The sequence below is a fragment of the Carcharodon carcharias genome, chromosome 15 (genome assembly GCF_017639515.1).
Source record: "Carcharodon carcharias isolate sCarCar2 chromosome 15, sCarCar2.pri, whole genome shotgun sequence".
Lineage (NCBI taxonomy): Eukaryota > Metazoa > Chordata > Chondrichthyes > Lamniformes > Lamnidae > Carcharodon > Carcharodon carcharias.
The window spans coordinates 127,594,166-127,608,351 of NC_054481.1; the positions used below are offsets into that span (position 1 = coordinate 127,594,166).

At 39.0% G+C, this 14,186-nt stretch overlaps 1 protein-coding gene across 2 annotated transcripts in view; it reads left to right on the forward strand.

The window, feature by feature from the left end:
* The window catches only part of ube4b (ubiquitination factor E4B, UFD2 homolog (S. cerevisiae)), a 76,001-nt gene extending 65,789 nt beyond the window's left edge, over positions 1-10,212 (forward strand). For both annotated transcript variants that reach the window (XM_041206348.1, XM_041206349.1), the window contains 7 exons: positions 25-151; positions 421-565; positions 1,340-1,474; positions 2,179-2,370; positions 5,273-5,447; positions 8,533-8,679; positions 10,000-10,212. In XM_041206348.1, the coding sequence (XP_041062282.1) occupies positions 25-151; positions 421-565; positions 1,340-1,474; positions 2,179-2,370; positions 5,273-5,447; positions 8,533-8,679; positions 10,000-10,070 (992 nt within the window). In that variant the 3' untranslated portion in view covers positions 10,071-10,212. The remainder of the gene's footprint in view (positions 1-24; positions 152-420; positions 566-1,339; positions 1,475-2,178; positions 2,371-5,272; positions 5,448-8,532; positions 8,680-9,999) is intronic.
* Positions 10,213-14,186: the final 3,974 nt, after the last annotated feature.

Genomic DNA, 14,186 nt, shown 5'->3' on the forward strand with positions numbered 1-14,186 from the left:
ATGTGCCGTTAATTTGTTTCTCAGATGTTGAACATACTGGAGCAACTAGTGAATTCTATGACAAATTCACTATCCGTTACCACATCAGCACAATTTTTAAGAGCCTTTGGCAGAACGTGGCACATCAAGGCACCTTTATGGAAGAGTTTAAGTAAGTCGATCCAATTTAATTTGAAGAAAAAAAAAGTCTGGCTTTATGTGTGATGGTAGGTAGGAGAGCGAGGATGAGAAGAGCTAAAGATCCATGGATTCATAGTGACCACCAGCTGCCAAAGCATATGGCCAATTATCTGTGGTTACATGCACAAAACCTGTTTGTTAGATTGGATTTAGTTTGTTTGCCAGCTCGCATCTCTTTTATGGCCTGGTTTGTGGCCTGCTTTATCCTACAGTTACACTGCATATGTTTTATATTTGTAGTTCGGGAAAGCAATTTGTCCGTTACATAAATATGTTAATAAATGACACTACGTACCTGTTGGATGAAAGTCTGGATTCTCTCAAACGTATCCATGAGGTACAAGAAGAAATGAAGAACAAAGAACGCTGGGACTCATTGCCCAGGGTAAGTGTATACCTTGTTTAATGTACCTGGTTTTGTTTTTGAGTTTAAGTAATGGCATTAGATCAAGACTGATAGTGAGAGAAAGATGAGACAAAAACCATATTTAATTCTGGCTTGCTCAAAAGCAGTGTTGGAAATTCAGGAATAGGGATAATTTCATTTGATGTTCAAACATCTGGTTGCCCATTATAATTTGTGAAACTATGTCTAAAAAATAAACCGTTTTTTTTTTGTTTCACATTTTTTGGATACTTGTAAAGAACCAAAAATACTTGGATGATAAAATGTCCCAGCATGTGTGTACAAGACATATGGTTTGTTTCCTAATTAAAAGCTTCTGACTCATATTTTTAAATATTTATAAACTCTGAAATGCCTTGAGAATTATACTGGGTCTTTGCTCCTTTTAAGATTACTATCCCATGGCACAAGGAATCTATGCAGAGCTAATGGGCTAAATGGCCTGTTTTTGGTCTGTAAGATTGTTTGATTCTCCTGTTTCTCTCCACCCTTTTGCATGTTTTTTTCCCAGGAGCTAATAAGGCATACCAGTTTGTTTTTCTTTGCTTCCTTTCACACTTCTAATGAGCTGCTAAAAATCAAAAGTTCATTCTTTGAATAACCCTGGGCAGGTACTGTAGGTGGTTTAATTGTAAAATGTCAGTATTCATGTTGAGACTTTTGAAGTACAGATTCTACACTTGAAATAAAACAAATTCCACAGCCTAAGTCCAGCAGATCTCTCAAAATTAATAATGTATTTTATTTTAAAAGGATCAGCAACAGAGTCGGCAATCACAGCTGACACAGGACGAGCGCGTCTCCCGCTCATATCTTGCTCTTGGTGCGGAAACAGTGGACATGTTCCATTACCTCACCAAACAAGTGCAAAAACCTTTCCTTAGACCTGTGAGTAAACTATTGAGTAATTGTTTTACCCCCCCTTGAAATTGTCATTGCTTGTCCATAAACATGATTATAGTTTTACATACTTAACTGTATCTCACTTTGTATAGTAGTGAAGATTTATTTTGCTTGAGGCAAACTATTGACCAGTGTGCGAAACTCCATTTTTGTGTGTGTGCGTGTGCATGTTTTGTGTGCGCGTGTGCACCAACTTTAGGCAGTTCTAAGTTACTAGATGCTAAACCAGATCACCTGGATGTGGGAAGAGGATGCAGAGAGAAATAGGACAAGAGGCTCATGATTACTCTTGGTCCCATAGTAACTGCTTTCCTGGTTGACTGAAGATTGATATTGTACATCAATTTACTCCATCTGTTTTCTGAAGGTTAAAGTAATGGAGGTTATCTGATTGTGGTAGCAAATAGGTTTGTATTTAGGAGTGAAAAGAGGCAGCTGTCTTAACCAAGATCTGTTTTTCTGTGCAAGGTGATAAAGAAATATAATCATATCATAGAGTGTTGCCGTCTCGCCCTTCTTACCAGTATGTTCTTTTTCTCTTGTTCACTGCTCTCATGCTCTTGGCTGAATGTGGAAGATATTCAGAAAATCTCAAAGTTGAAAAAAGACTTAATTGGAGTCTGTTGATGAAGCTTTAACAAACAGTATTTCAGTAAGGCACTATTTAATTTCTCCCTTGTTTGTTACAGGAACTTGGCCCACGCTTAGCTGCCATGTTAAACTTTAACCTGCAGCAACTGTGTGGACCTAAATGCCGTGACCTAAAGGTAGAAAACCCAGAAAAATATGGTTTTGAACCAAAGAAACTTTTGGATCAACTGACTGATATTTACCTGCATCTAGACTGTCCCCGGTTTGCAAAAGCCATTGCTGATGACCAGGTTTGTGTACTTCACTCCTGAATGCTTTACTCTTTATATCTATTTTTATGAATAGTTACTAACATACGTTGTCTGCGAGCCTCCAAATGAAATTGTATTAACTAATTTTCTGTCTAGTGTTTCACTGTATAACTCTTCCTTAGAGTAATTTCATGCTGCATCATGTATGGCACATGGAAGTGGATTCTATGCAATTTTAAATGATAATTGAATGCACGTGGTGTCACATCATGTCTGCTGTTTTCAGTGTGTAGATTTGTCAATTCTGTAGCTATTTCTCACATACTAAACATATGAACATACAAAATAGGAGCCGAAGTAGGCCATTCAGCCCCTCGAGTCTGCTCTGCCATTTGTTAAGATCATGGTTGGTCTGTTTGTGTTTTGAATTCCACATTCTCATCTACCCTCAATAACCTTTGATTCCCTCGCCTAACAAGAATCTATTCACTTCTCCCTTAAAAATATTCAATGACCCTGCCTTCTGAGGCAGAGGGTTCTAAAGTTGCACAACCCTCAGAAAAAAATTTCTCCTCATCACTGTCCTAAAAGGGTGACCCCTAATTTTAAAACAGTGCCCCCTAGTTCTGGGTTCACCACCAAGAGGAAACATCCTTTCCACATCCACTTTGCCAATACCGTTCAGGATCTTATATACTTTGATCCAGTCACCCCTCACTCCTCTGAACTCCAGTGGAAACAAGCCCAGTCTGTCCAACCTTTCCTCATAGGACAACCCGCTCATTCCAGGTATCAATTTAGTAAACCTCCTCTGAATTGTCTCCAACAGATGTACATCCTTCTTTAAATAAGGAGACCAAAACTACACACTGCAGTCCAGATGCACTCTCACCAATGTTCTGTATAACTGAAGCATAACATTCTTACTTTTCTGCTCAATTCCTCTCGTAATGAAGGATAGCATTCCATTAGCCTTCTTAATTACTTGCTGTACCTGCATACTAATTTTTTGTGACTCATGCACTAGAACACCTAGATCCCTCTGCAGCTCGGAATTCTGCTGGCACTGCGGGTACAGTATTTATCTCTCAGTTGCCTAGGAGAATCTCTAAATGTGACACCTTCCTATAAGTATTTCCAACGAGACACTGGAAAGACTGAGTCTCGGCCCAAGCTGGGAGAGAATCTGCAGCTGCAGTGTCAACTTCAGGCAAACTGGGCAGGTCAGTGACCAATTTTAATAAGTACCTGAGAGAGAGAGCGCCTGGTACCTGAGAAAGAGAGAGCACCTGCTGGCTTCCAGCACATGCCTTCTGACCGCAGGTGTCTGCACTGTTGACAACAGTCACACAGAGGGTTGCTTAGACCTGAAAGAGTGGTTGAATCACATTCCTTGGGAACTTTCAGAAGACTATTGGCAATGTATGTGACGGGTACTAATTTGCAGATTATGTGAGGTTATTCGCTTTGGTCAAGAGAATAGAAAAGCAGGAGTTTTTTTAAAAGGCATGGAGCTTCTAAATGTTGATGTTCAGAGAGAGTTGGGTGTGCTTAGACAAGGACTTCAAAGTTAACATGCAGGTACAGCAAGCAATTAGGAAGGCAAGTGGCATGTTGGCCTTTATTGCAAGGGGATTGGAGTACAAGAATGAAGAATTATTGTTACACTTCAACAGGGTTTAGATGAGATCACATCTGGAATACTGTGCGCTGTTTTGGTCTCCATATTAAAGGATTGATATGCTTGCATTGGAAGCAGTACAGCAAAGGTTCACTAGATTGTACTGGATTAGATGAGAGAGTTGTCCTATGATGAGATGCTGCATAAATTGGGCCTATATTCTCTGGAATTTAGAATGAGAGGTGCTCTCATTGAAACATTCAAGATTCTGAAGGGGCTTGATAGGGTAGATATTGAGAGGTTGTTTTCCCTTGACTGGGGAATCTGAAATATGGGGACACGGTCTCACAATAAGGGGATACTCATTTAGGACTGTGATGGGGAGAAATTTCTTCTTTTAAAGGGTTATGAATCTTTGGAATTAGACACATCTTTGGTGTCTCAGGAAATCAAGGGATATGGGGAGTGGGCCCTAGATCAGCTGTGATCATGTTGAATGGCAGAGCAGGCTTGATGGGTCATGTGGTCTACTCCTATTTCTTCTGTTCTTAGCACGGGAAAAAGCTGGGGTGTGGAACTAAATTTCTAGCTGTTTCAAAGATGTCAGGTCGAATGACTTCTTCCTGTGTTATAAGATTCTACCATTGGTTTGCCTTCCAATGAAACAATGGTCTTCAATTGTTCCTACCCTAAATGAACTGAGCACCAAAGACGCTACAACCAACAACTTTGAAATTGAGGTTCATGCAAATTATTAATGGTTTTCACTTTGTGGCCGATATAAGCAGATTCCTGTTTTAAACGTTTAAGGTTTTAAGTTGTGCTGGGTACTGGTGGATATACAGGAGGTAAGCTCGCTAACCAAACCACTAGAAGTATATTTCGCATTTTGGGGCATAGAGTGAGTTCATTCAGACCCACTCCTCCATTTCTTGCACACCTTCAGCCTCAATCCACCCCGTTGCTGTATGCACCATTTGCTTCCTAGAGAATGGCTGGAACCCAGTCCTTATATCCTCTGCTAATGCTAAGGTATCCACTAGAAAGTGTGCAGAAGCAGCCTGGAATTACTTGCTGTTTTTTTTAAGTTGGCCTATGCTCGCCCTAACAATATGCTGTGTTGTTAATGAGTGTGAACTTACATTCTAATATCCCATTGGCCATTATTTTGCCCTGTAATAAAATAGCTCATGTTTGGAAATTATCATATCCAATTCCATATTTTCATAATCTGCCAGTTGTAGGTATTTTGTGTAATAAATTACACAAGTTATGCCCTTAATTATCTTCAATATTATAACACTTTTTCTTTTGGAACAGCGGTCATACAGTAAAGAATTATTTGATGAAGTCATTTCAAAAATGAGAAAAGCAGGAATTAAATCGACAATAGCTATCGAAAAATTTAGACTTCTGGCAGAAAAGGTGGAAGAAATTGTCACAAAGAATGCCCGTGCAGAAATTGACTATGGAGATGCACCAGATGAATTCCGAGGTAAGCAAGCTTGGGGAAAATTCTAATGCTGAATTATAATGGAAAATTTGCGGAATGAGTGACTCCAAACCCTTGTGTTGTAAAATTCTCACCAGTATTTGTTCCAAATCTGGTATAGTATAATCTGCAAACGCTTTTAGGCAACTATTCAGGCTGGGGTAATATTTTTATTTGAAATATCTCTTCCTTTATTAAGCTACCAGTTATTCTAGAATACATTGCAGGCAGGAGAAATTCCTTTAAATCTGCAATATCTAAGAATTTTTTGCCTTGGTTGGTAGCTCATACCGGACAAAGAGAAACTGGAGACAACTGAACTGATGTAATAATACATAGTCCTGAGCAGTATTATTACAAATTAGTTCATATCCTCTAGAATTTCTGATCCAATATTTACAAATCTAATTAAATGGCATTCATTCTAAATGATACATCAGTGCTTTGTTAAATGCGCTAATTATGGCAGGTTGCCATGTTATGAAAGAAGAGTCTGTTTATATACTGCAGCATTACAACTTTGCTACCAGAGTCTCCATTGGGACCCATTTCTCATAGTTTCAAAGGATTGTTATTGCAGCCCACTTGGCTCAGCTGACAGGGTTAGGAGTTTCATCCCTGGGTGAGAAAATTTTTATGCAGGCCCCATATCAGGAACAGAGCATGGAAATGACGCTGACATTTCAGTGACTGCTGCATTGTCAGATCAGACCTTAAACTGAAGGAGTACCTGCCTATTTTCGTGGATATTGATCTTTTTATAATCAAATCCCTTTATTCTGTCTTTTTTAAATCATCAGATGGGTTGTGAAGTACTCGATTACTAATTTGAACAGATTTAAGGTTTTGGGCAAGAGATGCCATTCCTTCACTGTCACTGGGTCAAAATCCTGGAACTCCCTCCCGAACAGCACTGTGGGTGTACCTACAGTACTGCAGTGGTTCAAAAAGGCAGCTCGCCACCACCTTCTCTAGGGCAATTAGGGGTGGGCAGTAAATGCTGGCCCAGCCAGCGAAGCCCACATCCCTTGAATGAATTTTTTTTTTAAACTTATTTTACGCAGTGGGTGGTAATGATGTGAAACATGAGGCTGGTGAAAGCAATGAAGATCAATGATTTCAAAAGGAAATTGGATGGGCACTTGAGGGAAATAAACCTGCAGGATCGAGTGTGGGAGTGGGACTGACTGGATTACTCTACAGAGAACTAGCATGAACTCGATGGGCTAAATGGCTTCCTGGGCTGTAAATGGTACTTTTTAATTTAAAAAAAATTTCTAAAGTATTACCGAGTGAGAGTGAATGGTATTGACATCAGCAATTGATGTTGAATCAATCCTGGATTGATGACTACATGAATACTAATAGTAATTCGCCCCTAATAGTAACCTTTATTAATTTAAGTCTTCCTTTTAACTACTGTAGATCACAGCATATAAGTTGACCTTTGAAGCCTCAAAATCTTCCAAAAACGAGGATTGGCTTATGCGCCAAGTATAAAATGTGAACTGCCGGTGTGGGTGGTTGCGATTTTTGAAATGAGAGATAAACATAGCACCGGTAATTCAAATTCAAATTAAATCAATACAACATGTTTTATCGAATGAATTAATGCTACAAGATACCTTTAACCGCAATCAAAACATTTTAAAAAGTCAAATTCATTGTCTTCGTCATCTGACGCAAAGTACTATTGGCATCGAGGTCCTTTGGTAGCTTTGGAATGATCCTGGTCTTCTGCCGGAACACTAGGCATTTTTTGTTCCATAAAACAACTACACCAACCAGCTGTCGCTCTGAAACCAGGGTTTGATTAAGTGTATATCTGCATTACACGTTTGGTGCTGATGTAACCATTCTGACGACTTTCGAGGACCCGTATTCCGAAACAAGTTTCTCAAGATCACGCCAGTGGCTGGTCCTGGCTTGTCTTGGGCATCTTCTGGGCAGATCCCTCCTTCCACTTCTCACACCCAGTATTTCACTAACACCGAATTTCCTCGCTGGAGCAGTTATTTGACGAGTTAGCAAATGTTATGACTTTTGGCTCGAAACCAGCTTTGTACTTCATTTTTGCCGGAAAACCCAATTTCTATTCGTCGTTTGCCCCACACACGGTCTGCTCTGTGTGGGTGTGTCTTAACCTCCCACGTATCACCTTGGCAACAAGGCCCATATCGCCTGCTTGATCCCATGCAGTGACTTACAAGGTGAGTAAAACATGCATTTCTGAGGTGGAAAACTGAGGCCCATTCAAATGCAAGTACGGCATTTTTTTTTTGGCAGAAAAGAGGGATAGACTCGTACGCTGAGTATAGGCTTAAAGATGATTTTTGGTGCTGAAAAATTGTTATCTTATCTGCTGGTGCGACTTATACACTGTGATCTATGGTAGGGAGTTGAATTACTACTGTTAATTCCTTCATGCCAGTATTCTAATGTTGTCATTAGCATTTGGTTAAATGGATGGAATTAAAATACATGAAAGCTGGAAAGCTCGTGGAAAAAGTACAAAAACTAGGGAAAACCTGTATTCTTTGCAGTTATTTGAGACTGCAGTACTGCTGCCGGATAAGGAGATTGGATACAGTACTGTAAATCCTGGGAACAGATTTGCAGACAACCAGTCTCCCAAACTGATTTAAGCAAACTCTCCCTGGTATAAAAATGTCTCAGTTTAAGGCTGCTTTACTTTGCACTACTGGTGCTAATAGCAGCCTGATAAGTGGCAATAGTCCTGCCAAGTGAACAAGAACTAGTGATTTTCTCAGCATCTTCCATAAGTCACGATGCTGCTAGCAACAGATGTTGGAAGCAGGCTGTCCATGGGTAGGTTCCTTGCTCAAACCCACCTGCTGTTTTCAGACAGCTGCCTTATGAACCTTCCCCGTTGTTGCATTCCTTCCACTGCCAGTCCTGTAGAACGTTTCTGCATTTTTAATAGAACAGATTCCACAGCACACCCTGAGCTGCTCCAAATAGAAATGATACCAGCTGAGTTCCACGTTTATCATTAGATACATTAATTTTGATTACAACATTGCAATAGTTATTAGAGTTGCTGAATTATAAGGCCTTATTGTTGCAGATCCATTGATGGACACTCTGATGAATGATCCTGTGAAGCTGCCCTCTGGGACCATAATGGACCGCTCTATTATTTTAAGACACTTATTGAACTCACCAACAGACCCATTTAACCGCCAACATCTGACTGAGAATATGCTGGAGCCAGGTAATGGGTGTTACTTTAAACCTACTGCACTGATTAATAGCTTCTTCCAGTGACAAACTAGGTAAAAGCGCTACCCAATGTGCTGAGGTCAACAGACAGGGAAAGTTCTAGGTTTAGTCTGTAGTAAGACATCTGTAAGGATGTCAAAAGGGCAAGTACAATTGACTAATACTACAAAGGGGTAAAATCGGTCAGAGTTCCTTCTTTAAATAGATACCAATAACCTTATTGGAAAATGAGAGTATTTAGACATTGGATGAGGACAAGAATTGACTCTTAAGCTCAATATTGCACTCCTTACGAAGGGCAACCATTTGGGAGACATACCAGCTGGCACCTGACAAATTGTATCCCAGCATAAGTCTCTGCCTTCAAGGTTTGTTTTAAGAAAATTGAACAGAGTGTAGCACTTTTGCTGACTTTGCAAGTGGCAGGGCAAGAGCTTACACTGTGCCAATTGCCTGATCTTAGCTATTAACTATATGGCATAAATCAGGGGTGAAAGAAAAATCTTCACAAAGTGTCTCTGTTATGCACAGGCCAAGAGTGTGATGGAATATTCTTCACTTGTCTGTATAGGTGGAACTGCAACAACACTTGAAGCTTGACACTGTTTAGGGCAAATCAATTTGCTTGATCGGCACTATATCCACTTGCTTCACTGCTGGTTTACCATGGCTGTAGTGCATCCGATCTACAGGATATGCTGCAGAACTTACCAAGGCTTCAGCACCTCCCAAATGTGCAACATCCACCACCTAAATGGACCAAGGGCAGTCAGTGCATGGGAGCACCATCAATCCTAAATTCTGCTCCACATCACATACCGTCTTGACATAATGCACACACTGTCTGTTCATTCATTGCTGAATAAATATCCTGGAACCTCCTAACCTAACAACATTTGGGAGTTCCTTCATTACAGCGACTCCAGTTGTTCAAGATGGCTCACCTCCACCTTCTCCAGGTCAACTAAAGATGGCTAATAAATGCTGGCCTTACCAGCAAATACCCATATAGCAAGAATGGACAAAAAGAACTGATACTAGTTGGCTCAGATTAACTTTGGAGTATTTATTTTATATCTTTCTGCTTACAAAGGGGAGATGACGATCTAAAGCTGATAACAACACAAGATTCTGACACTTCAGATTCTGCAAAGACGCTGCTACACAGACTAAGACTTGCAATAGAGTTGTGAGACTTGCATAGCATCATTGTGTTAGATATTTGTGACTGCCTAATTAGATACAATGAAGGAAGGTGCTTGTTAAATTAGTTCCACTCTATTCTCAGATTGTACTACTTTATATATTACAGTGCCCGAACTGAAGGAAAAGATCCATGCCTGGATGAAAGAGAAGCAACATGCGAATCGTTCTTCACAGTGAAGTGTGACTTAAGAGGGATACAATGAGAAAAGTTTGTAGTTCGGAACGTAGACCACCAGATTATTAAGACCCAAAAGCAAATCTGCGTGACAGTGAGGCTTTGTAGGCTACGTTTGCTGCACTGATATTAAAGAGGGTGAACTGAACACATTAGAAAAATGTAATGTCTCTGTAAATAGATCTAATTTAAAGAACAAAAACAATTAAAAGGAGAAAAGTTCAGAGGTGTTGGGTACAATTTAGAATACCTTTTCAGTACAGCTACACGTGACCAATGCAAGTTTAAGACGCTGCACTCAAGGCCTTGCAGCCATTTTGAAACAAAAAGGGTCTGAGCAAACATTGTTTTTTAAATGACTGTATTAACAGAAGATGGTCTGTATTTTAGGTTGAAGTTATTACTGTATCTTGCGACTAGTCGCTGCTAAAGGGACTGTTTTGTTTGCTGCACTAAATGTTCCTCAAAACCAAAGTAACGCACAGGCCCTTTCCCTAAAAGCTGATGTTTTAATTGAGGCATAAGCAGTTGGCTCACAGGATTAAAGGTGAGACTATCAAATTCTATTTGTTTACCATTAATTTATAATTTGTTTCTAGCTTGTCCTTCCCCCACCTCCGAGTACTGACATTGATGCATAGGCTTTCGTGCGAACTCTATAGCTAGCAAGAGAGGTTATGAATTTCTTCATTTCTGCTGAACCGTGTTCCAGAGCCATTTTCTTTTCCCACAGTGTGACCTGCATTATTGGAATATTTTGATTGCAATAAGGTTTTTTTTTAAAAGAGACATTTCCTCCAAAAAAATGACTTCAGCCCAGCAGCTGTTGGATTGCCTTCCTCTCTCAGAGGACCTTTTTATTGTTACCGCACACTAGAGGCTACTCTTGTTTGCCAGGAGTTCCTTGAGCCTTACACCGATGTTTTAAATAGTATGTAGTTGGTGCCACTTCAGTGAGTACTTGACAAGTGAATAAAAATTCAAAGCGTTTTTCTATCTGCCCTGTTGTATTCACCTCCTGTTACATTAACTTGAGCTTTTAATTCTTGTAAGTTGACTACATTTTCTGAGCACATTTTTAGCACATTTACATTGTGTAATTTGCTGCAAAGCTTGTTATTTCAACAGTCCTGAATTGCAGCAAGTTAAAGTAATGTGAAGTTACTTTGCATAATGGAAAATCTTCTTTACAAGTTAAATAAAGTATGCAAGAAAAATCCCCAAAATGACAGTGATTTCCAGGTAAATGAGTCGCTCTCAATTCGCAACAGCGCATCGACTTGAGAAGAATTGACTCTGTAATTCTGCTTTTCGTAGATTAGAAATCATCCAGTGTCACTGGGATATCTGGATGTTTTTGTTGTACTGTGACATGTGCAATTCTGCTGTATGAATCCGGTTACAGTAATGAAACGGGTCCCGAGTCACCATTTCCCTTCAGTGTAGCAACAACTGTGCAACCGGAAAAGCAAATGCAGTTACCAGGTTTGAGTATTTGGACATGTTGCTGAGTTATGCCGTGACCAGTGTTGTGTTGGTATTAAACCAATTGCAAGCCGTTGCTATAACTGTTAAGATTATGAGAATGATAAACTACTATTGCTTAATCTTGAAAGTGTAATTGTCTAGTTTAATTTTTTTTTGCAGTAAAATCCATAAATGTTGTGCAAAATCATTACAGAAAAGCAATAAGTGGAATCCACAGTATAAAATAGTGTCAAAGGCAATTGGAATTTTCTTTTAGCTTTATGCAGATTGTCAAGACCTAGCTCATATCCCTACAATTCTATGCGCAATTAACCCTTCAAATTTTCCCGTCAAATTCTCCATTTCAAGTTAGTTTCATGCAGCTTGTTGCTTCAAATTCACGTGTCAGGTGTTTTGAACGTAAATTGTTTCGTAAAATGTTTTACGACCCTCCTAGTTTCCAAATTTGTTTTCACATATTTTTTCAAATTGTACTGATCCTTAACTCTCTCAAGCTGTATGTTTTTTTTTATGCAATGTACTCAAGTAACAAAGAATAAGGTAGCAAAAGGGATAATCGAGGAAGTGTTCAAAAACGCCAGGTGTAAAATGAGGTAGTTTTCCCTGTAACACCCCCAACAGGCTCATTCCTAACATTCAACAGTCCTTTTAATCCTGTGCAAGCTATTTTAGGATCTAGAGCCAATTTCTGTGTTTAACATCTACAGTACTTCTGCCCTAATTCTAGATTAAACAACTATATTGTTGCATTGAATGCTGGACATTGACAACTCACTATTATACAATTAGTGTCTGCTGACGGTTTGCTAAAATTGATGAAAAAAGTATACTAAATAGCCTGTACATTGAAAGTCCAACAAATACTTAATAAAAATAAAAACTGGAAATCAGCAATAAAAGCAGAAAATGATGGAAATGCACAGTAGTCCTAGGGACATCTGTAAAGAAGAAAGACAGACCAATATTTGAGGCTTCCAGTACCCGGGGACTTAAGAAACCTGTCTTGTCTCTACAGATACTGACTGACCTGTGTATTTCCAACCATTTGTGTTTTTTTTAATTTCAGATGTCTAGATTTAGTTTGACTGTATCCCTGCAGTATACAAGTCTGTCTTCGTTAAGAACTGAGTTAGTCAACAGTCGAAAGTTTAAAATGTATAAGGTAAATTTTAACTAGCTACTGGACTTGTTCCTGCCCCCACAACAAGAATATTTAAAAACAAAATGCCATTGCTCAAGTGTGTAAATTTTCTACAGCAGCAGTGTTATATACATAAGGACTAGATTATTAAATAAAGGAATTCAGACTAAATATTTTAATAAGTGAATCTTGTGCATTTTTTTTCATTTTCTTTCATTTCTATCCTTTTCAGAATCCCTTGTTTAATCTTTTGAGCCAACATTCATTGCCGTGGTCAGATATTGTTGGATTTTTTTCTCTTTACTACACAGGAAAGGTGCTACGCAGAAAAAAAACATCTAAGGCGCCTCTGTGTGCAAGTTGTACAGCCACATCTTCAATAAAACTGCCACTGGTTATAATGCAATTATGAGCATTATGTGAGGCATAGCCTACCCCTTTCCAGTTCAGACATGTAACATGCGCATCAATCTGTTGATAATTTGACCTAAACTTTGAAGTTCATTTTTTGTTACTTTTTTTTTAAAAAAAAAGAATATATATATATATATATATATATATATACCTTCTGAAAAAAATGAATGATGACCCTTTCTAATCCAGAACCTTTTCCAAGACAAAGCTACAGCAAATCAAATTGACTGCCACCCATAGTGTCTAACTTTACAGTATTGGCGTTTTGACCAAGGGTTGAGGCTCTCAGACTCCTGACCGACACTGTTCAGTTCCCCCCATCCTCAGACCTCTAATTATTTAATACCCATGATGCTGTGCTTTCTTGCATAAAGGACAATCGAGACCTTCCTGGACTGGAAAGGATTAAAATTTGTTAAATTTAAGATTGTCAAATCTGTTGAGGTAATTTGAAAGTCTTTAGCCAATTATAATGACACCATGATAGTGTGATCATACTGTTGTATCCTTTTTACCCCAGTATTGTTGAACTGGAAATTCTAGCACTGCAGCAAGAAAAGGTGGAAATGAACGGCTACATTGTACAAGTAAAATTAGCATTTTTGGTCATGTTATACTGCCTCTTGCTACAGGTACTTGAATTTCTGATTTTTTTTTTTGAAAAGCTGGAAGTTTTTTTTGTTTTCTTTGTTTTTCTAATAAACGCTGTCATAATCAGAGAACTGTTTTTAATGATAAACCTGCTCAGAATGGTGATTCCTGCAGACTGTTCTGATTGCTCCCAACTTTTGAATTCCAATAAATGGTGGTACACATCCCAAATACAAAATGGTATCATTGTCTTCTACTATTTAAGTCGGTTGGAGGTTCTCTGTTTTCTTCTTAAAGCCAACTGTTACACGCACACTTCAGTGACTTTTACTCTGAGCTGGATTCCACTCTGATCCATGCTGTACAACTTTTTGCTCATCTGTATTTTCATTGTTCTGTAGCCTATTAAAGCACCAACTACACATGACGCTGTCTTCACTCTCGAGCTTGTTGTGGCACAGCGGATGGTAAATGCCGAGTTGCT